Source organism: Onychostoma macrolepis, chromosome 17 (assembly GCF_012432095.1).
Source record: "Onychostoma macrolepis isolate SWU-2019 chromosome 17, ASM1243209v1, whole genome shotgun sequence".
NCBI lineage: Eukaryota > Metazoa > Chordata > Actinopteri > Cypriniformes > Cyprinidae > Onychostoma > Onychostoma macrolepis.
The window spans coordinates 28704712-28717349 of NC_081171.1; the positions used below are offsets into that span (position 1 = coordinate 28704712).

A 12638-nucleotide genomic window follows, 5' to 3' on the forward strand; every position below is an offset into this window, starting at 1 on the left:
AACCAACAGAAAATCCTTGATCTGTGCTTTGAGACAGTTTCAAAGGCAGATCGCTGTACAGAATATCTGACAAAACCAAACTAAAACCGGTGTGAGGTCATTCCCGTGCACATATCGAGTGAAGTGAAAGACATGGTGTAAAGGGAAAGAAAATGAGAGCGAGAGGAGAGAGAGAGAGAGGGAATGCTGTTTGGAAGCTTTGAAGGTAAACAGAAAGCCATGATGAGGTGCATATGAGGCAGGGCATCCTTAGCACACTACAGCTCCACAGCCAATCATAATGGTGAGAGTCCTTGATTTCTCGGAACAATAAAGTAGAGACCTGGAGAATGCAGAATTTATGCCTCTCAATTTACCTGTGTTCAGTGGAAATTGTGAGTTTCACTTCAGCGTCCTCACCACGGAAGTCCTCAGTCATCGTTAAGGGCCATGCATAAAAGCATGCTGCTTCATTCTTTTAATCAGAAAAAGCTCTTGACTTTAATACATTTAAGAGAAGGTATGTTTGATATCAAATATCTTGTGACACACTCAAAGGGCTCTATTTCGCTGACCATAATGCAGCAAGCAGGTGCCAACGTGCCCTTATTACAGTTGGACATTTCAGATCTGTTTGTATTCTTTCTTGACCGTAACACCACTGTGGCGTAACGTGACACAAACATTTTGCAAAAATTGTGAGATCATGCTCTAGGATTTCTTTTGCATATAAATTACTTCCTTTACAGTTTATTGAAGAATGGTAACTCACAGGGACCAGCATGATGTTTAGTATGAATATGACTAGCATATCGGCTGTTTATCAGTGTTTCTAAAGCACATATTAATGCCTTATTCTGCATTATCATATTTTACATCCCCACTCCAGAAACATACCTAAACTTAAGAACTACCTTACCAAATATTAATAAGCAGCAAATTAGGGGTTTATTGAAGCAAAGGTCATAGTTAATAGTTAGTTAATAGTGAGAATTGTTCCCCACACTAAAGTATAACCAGAAGGATCAGCAAGAATGAATAGATGGTGTAAGACTTTCTGGCAAATTTTCATTATTCTCTTTCAACATTTGAAATACATATGGGACTACCTTATAATTATAAATCTGTAACCCTTTTTGGTAACACTTTAGTATAAGGACCAATTCTCACTCTTAACTAGTTGCTTATTAGCATGCCTATTTTTAACATATTGGCTGTTTATTAGTTTATTGAGGCAACAGTCATAGTTAATGGTTTGTTAATAGCGAGAATTGGACCTTATAATAAAGTGTGACCCACTTTTTTTTTTTTTTTTTTTTTGAGTCCACTTTAGACATTCTGGTTTCACTTTATTTTGATGGTCCCTTTAACACATTCTATTGACTATAAGTAATGTTGCACCTACATTTCTGCTGACTCTCATTAGAGTGTTAGTAGTGTATTAGTTGACTGGTAGGGTTAGGGTTAGATTGTTGACACGTTCTTGCAAAGTTACTTATAGTCAGTAGAATATCTGTTGGGAGACCAACACAATAAGGAGTTAGCAGATATGAAGCAGACAGTCTACTAATACTCTTATGAGAGTTTGTTGACGTGTAGTTGCAACATTACTTAGTGTCAACAGAATGTTCAAAAGGGACCATCAAAATAAAGTGTTACTGACATTCTGCTAAGAATAGCTAACTGTAAATAACTCCATGCCAACTAGCAGTCATTATGAATGAATGAATGAATGAATGAGGCATTTATATATTAGAGTTAGAGTATTAGTAGACTGTCTGCTTAATATCTGCTAACACTTTATTTTGAAGGTCCCCAACAGACATTCTTTGCAAGTGCATGTTATTCTTATTCAGCTTATTCTGCTAACCCTAACCCTAACATTAACCTAAGAGTCTACTAATTCTCTAATGAGAGTTAGTTGACATGTAGTTGCAAAGAGAATGCAGAGCTACTAAATGCTTTTCTTACTTAGATTTTTTGTCTTGTTTCCAAAATAATCTGCCAATGGGGTAAGCAAAATAATCTTATGCCAAACAGAAAACAAGATTATTTTTCTTACCCCATTGGCAGATTATTTTGCTTGTTTCAAGCACAAAAAAAAAGAAAAAAAAAAAGAAACAAGAAACAAGACAAAAAATCTAAGTAAGAAAAGCATTTTTTGCAGTGTAGAGTTAGAAGTTAGTAGTTGCACCCACACAATCTTAAAGGACTACATCCCAGACATTTGTCCCAGTATGCCTTTAAATATATTCACATATATGATAAATATACTGTGTATTACATTTGTTTAATTTTTTTTTTTTTACCCTGCATGTTCCATTAAGAAACAGAGCGTGCTCGGTGGCTCTTAATTTTGCCAGAGTACTCTGACCTGATGTTATCAACAAAATCAGATTAACATACTGCAACCCTAAATAAATGAATCACAAAGAAACACATTCACGGGATATCAATGAAGAAGCGATCTGACAATGTTGAAATTTGCTGCTACCACATTAACCCAGTTTTAATGGGATTTCAGACAGATAATGGCACAAATTAATGTTTCCTTTCAAGTGAATGTACTAACTATGACAAATTGATTCCCCGTTCTCTCCTGAGCTTTTTCTTTTTTGGCTCTATTTTAATTTTAGATGAAGCAATAAGAGATTAATGGTTGCTATCTCATCTTTTCACATCTAATGAAATTACAGAAGAGGATATGATTAGTTGAACAATGGCATAAGAACCCACTTTATGCAAGCAATCTCGCGTTAAAAGGAGCTGAAAATTGACACAGGCTGAAGAGGAGGGAATTTGGCAGTATATGCCCACGCCTGTGTCTATGGATTATGGATTTTCACCCAGGGATTTTAATGGAGCTATGCACAAAAGTCATCTGCGGCCAACCAGTGCTACTCCAAACCTTGGAACGCGAACTTTGTTATTGTTTAATGGTCATTCATGGCTGAAGGATGGGGATCGCAAGCCAGTAACGTGGGGATGCTGTTTGTTTGGGACTAACAAAATGCACCACTGGGTCTTTTAGATGGGGCCTAAAAACAAACATGCCTCTCCGGTTCTCTGACGGCGCCACTAAACAGAAACAATGCCTGGTCAAGGCTTGCTGCTTCTCCTTGCGCTGAATCTCCAGAAGGAATAAAACCACCGGTTTGGTACATTGTTCACATTGATCAGCCTTCTGATCACACAGAAGCCTAAATCTTGCTTTTTGCTCATTATCTAATTAGCTAATCCATAAGGCACTGAAACGTGCTCTGTATTATTAATGTCGTATGAAAGCCATAGGCAGCCGAGGGGCTGCAGCGTTCCATGGCAACGTTATACAAGTACAAGTATGGCTACTTGAAATATTGATTTGGGTTTAAAAATGTTCTTTTCATGTGAGAAGAAAGAGACTCGAGAAGGATCCGTGGGAAATCAACAGTCAGTTATACAGTTTAGCAGCTTTTGTATAAAAAAATATTTTACCATAAAATGCAGCGATTGACAAATCAAAAGACAGACATATAGATAGATAGATAGATAGATAGATAGATAGATAGATAGATAGATAGATACTTGACAGTCCAATTTCTCTGAACATCTAAATCCATCGAAATTATGAAATGACTTCAATAATAATAATAACAATACAATCCTAAACATAAATAATAGTTTCATATTCGGCATAATCTTGCACACAAGCTTTAAAACAAATCAATTGTAAATCTAATCTCCGTTAAGAGGCTGTAGGTTAATCTAAGATGATATTTAAAAAAAAATGCAATTTCCAAATCAGAGATGAAACTTGAGGCTCTTCTTCAAAAAAGATCAGTGACCTCTCTTTTAGACCCAAGAGGCTTTCAAGCAATGTTAAGAATTGAAATGCAGAGCTAGAGAGATAAGGTCAATAAGGTTATGAAGATAAGGTCAAAACTAAACTACAGAGGCAGGCTATTTGAAAGAAAAGAACTGCTCTGTTATGCCGTCTGCTAGCAGTCATCGGTCTCATTAAACGGGAATCAGGCTCTGTGGCTCAGCATTTTTAGCTGTTCTCCTCCCTGCAAATCTCATTTCTGATATTCTTACAAAAAGCCTTGGAACGAGTATGATTTTGGTATATTATTACTGAGAGATCAAATGCAGATTCTTGCTCGAATGCAGTGACGCAATGAGCTTACAACAACCGTACCGTAGATGTCTAGCTGATGTCAATGGTGACACTTGAGTGTAGGGACCAATTCTCACTATTAGCTAGTTGCTTTAACTAGCCTATTAATAACACATTGGCTGTTTATTAATACGTATAAAGCACATATTCTGCATGACCATATTCTACATCCCTAATGCTACCTAAACAACTAACCATTAATAAGCAGCAAATTAAGAGTTTATTGAGGCAAAAAACTGCAGTTTCCACATCCTGTGCATTGAGTTGGATCTGGCCTGAGGTGTCGTGCACCTTTAGTGGGATTTTCCCCACTAGTCTCTACAACTGTCAAAACACTGCGTCGTTATGTTTGGAGGAAATAGAGGAGCATTTCAAATTCAATTTAGTGATAGAAGATTGACTGAGGGTTTCTCCCCCCTCTTCTTTCAAAAAGGGTTTCTTTTTTCCATAGCTCGATCCTTTTGAATAACGTGGCACAGCATTTATCCCTGTCCTTCACATATCCTCGGCTCTGCAGTCTGCTGCTGCCTTTGACGTTGCTTATGTGTCCTTAGGAATAAAAAGAAGGTGGGGGGTGGGGGTGGGGGATAGAAAATAAAATGAGCTATTGTTTTCCTTTGATTCCGGGCAACAGTTCAGATATGGCAAGGGCACCGAGCCAAGTCCTCTGCAACAGACGCCGCTAGCAGTAGCGCAGTACAAAACCCACAGCAAAATACACATTTGTAGGCGTCTTACACCAAGCTTTGGCTGTACGAGACTGTCTCTCTCTCTTTTTTTCGCAAGGTTCAGGGGTGTTGCGAGGGGTTGAGAACGAAGGTGGGGGAACGTAGGTGCTGCCGAGGACCTCGGCGAGGACAGCCAATCTCCTCATTCAAGCCTGCCTCCACACAGCTCATATTGTCAGTTTGCCAGTTTAAAGGAACCTTGAGCAGCATCAAAGATCTTTTCAAAGCCTTAATCCTAATAGGTCGTGGTTTGTTCTGTCACATCAAAGACGCGAGTGAGGGAGGTACAGAGGGGAAGAATGCGTCGGGGGGAGCTGGCAAAGATTCTTATGTGGAAGATTGGCAGAGGATTTGCGGCACGGCGAGCACTAAAATCTGAAATATCGGCCATGGAAAGCCTGCTGTAATAGATATGAAATGGGCCTTCTCAACACCATGAAAGGCTGACATTTGCTGAAAGATTGTCACGAGAAGCCCTTTTATTCCCTGCCATCTATCAAGCGTTTGTACTGCCACCTTGTCCGCACTGGAAATTCGCAAGTGTCACTCTCGGCGGTGTGTACCGGATTGGTCATTTCCAACAGTTCTTTTTTTTTTTTTTTTTTTTGCGTCAACCGCTGAATCTTCAGCTAGAGAACTTTGCGGTCCAAACCTGAGGAAATAAATGTATCATCTCGTACGTGCGCACGCACGTGTGTGTTTACTTCTCAACTCTTGACACTTTAATCTGTAGTTCAGTGTCTCATGCATTGAAACCGATACGATCGTCTGACATAAAGCCACTTCCTGTGAACCAACATGACACAAGTGCTTCGTTAATTAGCCGTCCGTGGGAAAGCAGCTATCGATTTTCTGTCAGCGCATCAGAAAAGAGGCCCTTTGTCTTCACGGCCGTCCGCCGATAGCGGTGATAAACCGTGCCTTTCACCGACAAGAAGATACTAATAAAACAAACCTAAAAAAAGGAGGTCGATCGCAGAGCTCAGTCGGAGGCATGGAGGAAAGGAAAGATAATGATGATGCTGAGCTCTCTAGCATTTTCAGTCAACATAAAGAAATAATTCACTGAAGTGACTGGGTTTTTACTGAGAGAAGCTAAACCGGTTCAAAACGCTGGAGTTTCAGAGGACTGCCTGGGTGTGTGTTTGTGTGATGATGGCTTGTGTGAAATCCCACTGGTGCTTGTTATTTCACACCCCTGTGGCTACAAGTTTGAAAACAATCCCTTAAAAACTAGCAATAAAACTTACTGGGCTAACAAGGTTAATCCGAGTCTGAAAAGACTGTTGTTCTTAGCCATCTAAATAGGTCCCTAAAGAGCCACTTAAATCTTTAGGTTTTTGGTGACTTGGACCAAGAAAATATGGGAGGCCATATTGGATAACGGTGTTGCACAATGAAACAAAAATAATCTAATGAAAGCGATAAATGGTGCAAATTAGTGATCATTTTTGCATTCGCATAATCTTCCAATTAAGGTTTACATTCCTTGACGCTTTGTTCTGAAAATAAGTTTAACACGCTTCACACCATTTGGAATATTCTTTTGTGATGAGCATATTCTGATTAAACAAAGAAGTGCATTCCCCCTCTGCAATTTTCTGTGAAATACTAGACAAGTTCGCTTTTGCCGTTAATTCTTTTAATAATAAAGCACAGTGCTGTAATCAACTCAGTAATTCTCATTCTTGCCCTTGACAGTGATGAAAATGGAGGTCGTGCGACTCTTACAGTGAATATGCTCATTCATGTGCTCACCTCCACTTGGACATGTTTAATATTTTGTTACCGTGGACATTCTGAAACCCAAAATTCTTTCAAGATTACGAGATTCCAAAAAGGTTTTTGCAGCAATTTCATACAAGAACCATTTCTGGTTCCCCAAAGATCCTTTCATCGAACACCATCTTTTTTTTCTTACTGTGAGGACCATTTTAATAACATTAAGAACCTTTTCCATGGATTTTAAAGGTTCTGTATGGAACCACTGATGCTAATAAAGAACCTTTATTTTTAAGAGTGAAGGAGGATATAACATTTATTTAGCATTCTTACAAATATACGCCGCTAATGGATTGTAAATAGCGATGGTGGACATGCTGGAAATAACTGCTCCGTTCTCAGCTGCTGAAGCCATCGTCATCTCATACGTGGATGGGTCAGATGGACACAGTGAGCATTAGTATTCAAACTGCCAAAGCACCAATCAGTGCTGGAGGAACGGTATGGAGGATATGGGGGTTGAAGAGGTGGTGGGAAGTGATTGTGTTACAAATTCAAGATGGAACCAGAGCAATGATGATGAAACAGGAATCACTCTGACGCCTTCAAGGCTAGATTTCATGGCAAATCAGAACTACTGATTTCTGGTTTATGTATATGTTTATTAATTAACAGCATGTATTCAAATATTATCATGATGTATTTGGCATATTGACAAATTCACTGAAGTTTTTTTATTTATTTTTTTATTCATTTGTATTGTAGCTTTAGCTTTAGTACATAAATTTAAACTAAATGAAAATGATTTATGATTTATTGTTGTTGTTGTTTCAGTTTTAGTTTTAACTATAATAACCCTGGATGTGCCTTCAGTGAACTGGGATCAAATCTGTGAGTTTCCAGCACAATCACATGTTGAGTTGTTAAAAACACACAATAAAGAAAATGACTGATAACTGCCACTGATAACTGTTGAAGGACATTGAAATTCAAGCAGTCTTGTTGAAAACTACAATCTGTTTGTCAGATGAATACTACTATTTGAAATGCGCTGTTCCTAGTCTGTTATTTTCTGAGATGAATACATGAAGAGAGATTATTTCCCAGTTTAACTGATGTATAGTTCAAACCTTGTCCATCTGTGGTCACACGGCAGGTAATGTTACATTTAACCAAACTCAATTATGACAGAGATGTTTGGATTACACATCTACTATCTCCATTCCTAAGTGTCTGATGACAAATTTAATTGGAATTAGATTATAGAGTAAGAAAACCTGAAGCTCTCTTTGCTGTGTAGTCTTTATTACACATTCAACAAGGAGACCCCGCCACGCATTCGGCCAAAAACACCTTCCCTCCCTTACAAGAATTCCCCTCTCTAATGCTTGTTAATTTCACAGTAGATTATCTGCTCAGATACATCTTGTGTTTTTTTTTTTTTTTTTTTATTATTCGTGTGCATGGTTTTATAAGTGGGTACACTGGATTTTTAATCAAAGTCCTAATTAATGCATTTAAATATTTTATTTGAATTGTAGTTTTAGTTTACAATATATTTTTTAGCCTTCCTATATGTTGAACTTTGCCCTTGAATTAATAAAGATAATAAACAGAAGTGCATCCTTTAACATTTTACAAGTAGATAGCACAAATATTTACCTTTATTGATGTATTAGTATATAGTTTAATTTCAAGATGTTAAACGTGTTAGGACTATGAAACTGAAACACAACTTAAATGTCTTTTTAAGTGCACCGTATTGCAGCTGTTCTTGGAAAAGAAACGTACTTTAAAACGCCCCCTGGAGGACAAACGGACGCCTGACAAAATATAAAGGAAAGATTATCGTGAAAGGTTTATATATTATATGCAATTACATTTGTTTTCCCTGATATATATATATTATTATTTTTTTTTATATTGCACATTCTTTTATTATTATTATTATTATTATTAAATGTGTCCATATGCTTCGACTAGCTTTATCTTAGTAACTGACCTGAAGAACTCCAGATAATGTTTTATAGTACTGAATAATGAATAGTTTTCCTTGTGTTGAAATAAGAGCGCGCTCGCTGCTATAGTGGTAATGGTTGTGGGTTATTCCACAGATAAATGTGCAGGACTACAGGCAGTCAGCATCACCGACACGCATTTACTGTAGGCTGTTTCTTCACACAAGAATCCAGTTTTACGGTTGCTATTCATGGATGTGATATTCTGTGTGAAGATGCATTTTACAAGCAGAAAATATTTAGGAATAATATGGCCCGCTCTCTCCTTTAATCTTAATCGGATACGTTTACTTTTAATGACACTTTGATTCACATGAAGGAGAAAACATAACCACACAAAGAGAAAAGTCAAGTATTTGCAAGCTCTTCATGTGAATTTAGTAGAGACAAGTGCTTTCAAGCCTTCCATTAATGTGTTTTGTAAAACTGAAGCGGAGTTTTTTCATGGAGTCATCTCGCCACCCTGTGGCTTCATTTCTCAGACATCCTGTAAGTCATCTTAAACATTTCAATGTGTACACTTATGTGTCACGTAGCCTATGTTACAAAGAAATTTACAGATACTAATTTTAATGCATTCTGCAATTCTACAGAGATCTGTTGCTCACGCAAATATATATATATATATATATATATATATATACATATTTTTTTTTACATTAGGCTACTCTTCTCTAGCTTCTGTCTCTAATAAACCTGCCATTGTATATTATAGTTGGCTCTTTAACGAATTGCTTTTCTTCTTCTTCTTCTTCTTCTTTATTTATTTTATTGTTGTTGTTGTTGTTGTTGTTGTTATTAAAAACGTCTGCTAAATGAATGAATATGTAAAATACATAAATAGCCTCACGCGTGTTGGCAACATGTATAAAACAGGTTAAACAGACATCTGTGACTGAACATGAAATCTCAACAGCGCAGCAATTGTTAATCTGCAGTTCTAAAAAAGTATTTCTTTAATTATTTTTCTTTTCTTTTCTTTTTTTTTCTTCCCCCCTCATATCTCGGAAACAAGCCTCGAATATGCCTTTTTTCACTCAGGTTGCCCAAAGACGCCATCTGCTGTCTGTCTTTTTTAATGCAGATTATCGGACATCAAACAAGACATTACAGAACACATACAAGCTCAGTGAAATCAATATTTTTTTAAATGTATAATATATTTAGTTTCAACTTTCATATACTAAAATATGTTTAAAATTTATTCTGGGGCAATACAATTATATATATATATATATACAATATATATATATATATAATATTTCCAATTTTACAATATTGTAATATTGTTTTCAAGTCAATTAATGTGACAAGATCTTAACATGACACAGTGCAACCTTCAGCTGAGTTCCGCTGCAGGAGGTGTTTCAGCCGTACTCTGAGGTGTCAGTGTCCAGCTGAAGTGACTGGCAGCTGATATTGTGTAGCAGCAGTAGAGAAAGATCTGCTCTGTCCTGACGCCCTTCACACACACACACACACACACACACACACAGAGCAGCAGGACAGCTTTGTGTGTGTGTGTGTGTGTGAGAGAGAGACGTATGTTCATTACACAACTTTCCATAATTGCTCAAGTCGTGGCATTCTGTGGTTGAATATATATGTGACAAAAGCACAAAAGCAGTCATAAGTAGCAGGGGTATGTTTTTAGCAATAGCCAACAATACATTGTATGGGTCAAAATTATCAATTTTTCATAAAGTAAAGATCATGTTCCATGAAAATATGTTGTAAATTTCAAAAGGTTGACCCTTATGACTGGCTTTGTTGCCCAGGGTCACATATTTTACTTTATTTATTTATTTTTTGTATAATAGCCAATCAATTACATAATAGACCATTGCTCTAGTCATGCATTTTGACAATTAAGTGAAATAATTAAATATTGACTGGTAAATTAAAATAACATTTCTTTAAATATTATAACTCTTCTCTTTCATAACATTCTAATCAAAGTGATACATCTGAATCACACAATATAATTCTATGAATTTATATATAGGCCTATATTTTAATTTGTTTTTAATATTTTAATCATTTTAATAGCAATAGAGAGTATAAATTCCATGAGACTAAATGGTCAAATGTTTGGAATAATTCTGACCTTTTGATGTTTTTGAAGAAGTTTCTAATGCTCAGCAAGGATGCATTTAAAGCAGTAATATGGTGAAATATCATTACACTTAAAAAACAAATCACAAAGTAAAATCATTCTATATGCTGATTTGCTGCTCAAGAAACATTTCTGATTGTTATACATGTTGAAAACAGTTGTGCTTCTTCATATTTGTCATATTTATTAGCAGGATGTGTGACGGATCATGTGACGCTGGTGAAGACACACGCAAAGACTGGAGAAATGATGCAGAAAAATTACATTTTAACATAAGCAATTATTTTAAAATGTAATAATATTTCACTATTTCAATATTACTGTTTAAATTTATCTTTATTAAAATAAATGCAATCTTTGTGAGTAGCCTATATAAGAGACTTCTTTTATAAACATTTACAAACTTTTGACTGATATAGGTTATGATGGAAAATGAAGACATTTAAAATTGTATTAATGTATTAATTAATACCAGAAACAACACTCCATCGGGTCTGGCTCTTAAAAAAACAAAAACATTTTTTTTTTTTTTTTTTATTTTTAATTTAATTTTTTTAATTAGCTGAACTAATACATCCTTCCATCCATACAGTCTGCTAATCAAACTATAGAAATTATTTATTTGTCTTGTACAAACTTCTATTTAGATATTTTTATAGGACGCCGATAGCGTCACGAGTAAAGCAACTGTTTAAAGTGTTACTGTTTAGTGTTACTAAAGCAAGTGTTACTGTGCACAGTAACAGCAGCAGGCAATGTCACAATCAAACACCAGGTGGCGCTCCAGCATAATCTATCACTACAGGTACACCTGATCCATCTGAAGCCCTGGGTTACGTCATGACGTACGGGATGTAGTCATATCTTGCTTGTATCATGAAAGAAATTGAAATATACATCAAAAATAAAAATGGCATAGCACATAATATTAGGTAGGCTAATATTAATACATTTTATTGCTAATTTTATGAAACTAGGCAAATAGGCTAAAGCAAATCTTTGATTTTTTAAATTCAAAGTGTTAAATGTAATTTTTTAAATAATAATGCTAATGCTAATACTAATGCTAACAATAATATGAATTGGTGTATCTGTCGGTGTGCTTCCGTATTTACACACCCACAACAGCGGTACGTGTTGCCATATTTTACAAATACTCGATATGTGTTTGTGTATAAAATGTATTGTCATTGGATCTCAATGTACTCTTTAGTCCAAGGATATATTCTAATGCATTACTGTACATCATGACCTACTGAATGCAGATAAGATGTGTTTTTTTTTTATCAAGACATGGCCATCTGACTGCACGAAGCCTGAAAATAGTTGAATAAAAATGTGTTTAAATACGTTTTTTCCCCACTCTCAATTGTTCTTTTTGACTTTTGTGTGTGAGTTTTTAGGTTAGTCAATATCAGCTTAATTAGGCGAGAGCAAAATATGGCAGCAGTCGTGTGAAAACGGTCTAAATCTGGCTCGTTGTCCTCACAGGGGGATTTTTTTCAGAGGATCTGGCGCCCTGCCGTCCGTCGGTCAGTCAGGCAGCTGCTGTTCTTCACACATACACACAAGAGACACACAGGTTTGAATGGTGAAAGGAAGGTAAAAGCGGCTACAGAATCGCCTTTTACAGCGGAATGTTCACTCGAAGGGGTTATGGAGACGTCAAGAAATCTACACAGAAAGTTCTGGACCCAAAGAAGGATGTTTTCACGCGTCTGAAGCATCTGCGCGCGCTGTTAGGTGAGTGGAGACTCTGACAGGACTGAAACATTCACATACATATTCCCCACAGCGTGAGTTTATGCTTATAAAATCAGCTGTTTCGGGGGTTTAAATGCCACGGAGATGTTCAAATGGCCGTTTGAATGTGAAACAGGGCTGTAATGTGCGTGTTCCTCCATTTCTGATCGATAATT

General features: G+C 36.5%; 1 protein-coding gene across 10 annotated transcripts in view; it reads left to right on the plus strand.

The window, feature by feature from the left end:
* Positions 1 to 12216: 12216 nt before the first annotated feature.
* The window catches only part of ralgapa2 (Ral GTPase activating protein catalytic subunit alpha 2), a 187205-nt gene continuing 186783 nt past the window's right edge, over positions 12217 to 12638 (plus strand). For all 10 annotated transcript variants that reach the window (XM_058748533.1, XM_058748534.1, XM_058748535.1 and 7 more), the window contains exon 1: positions 12217 to 12462. In XM_058748533.1, coding sequence (XP_058604516.1) covers positions 12357 to 12462 — 106 coding nt within the window. In that variant the 5' untranslated portion in view covers positions 12217 to 12356. The remainder of the gene's footprint in view (positions 12463 to 12638) is intronic.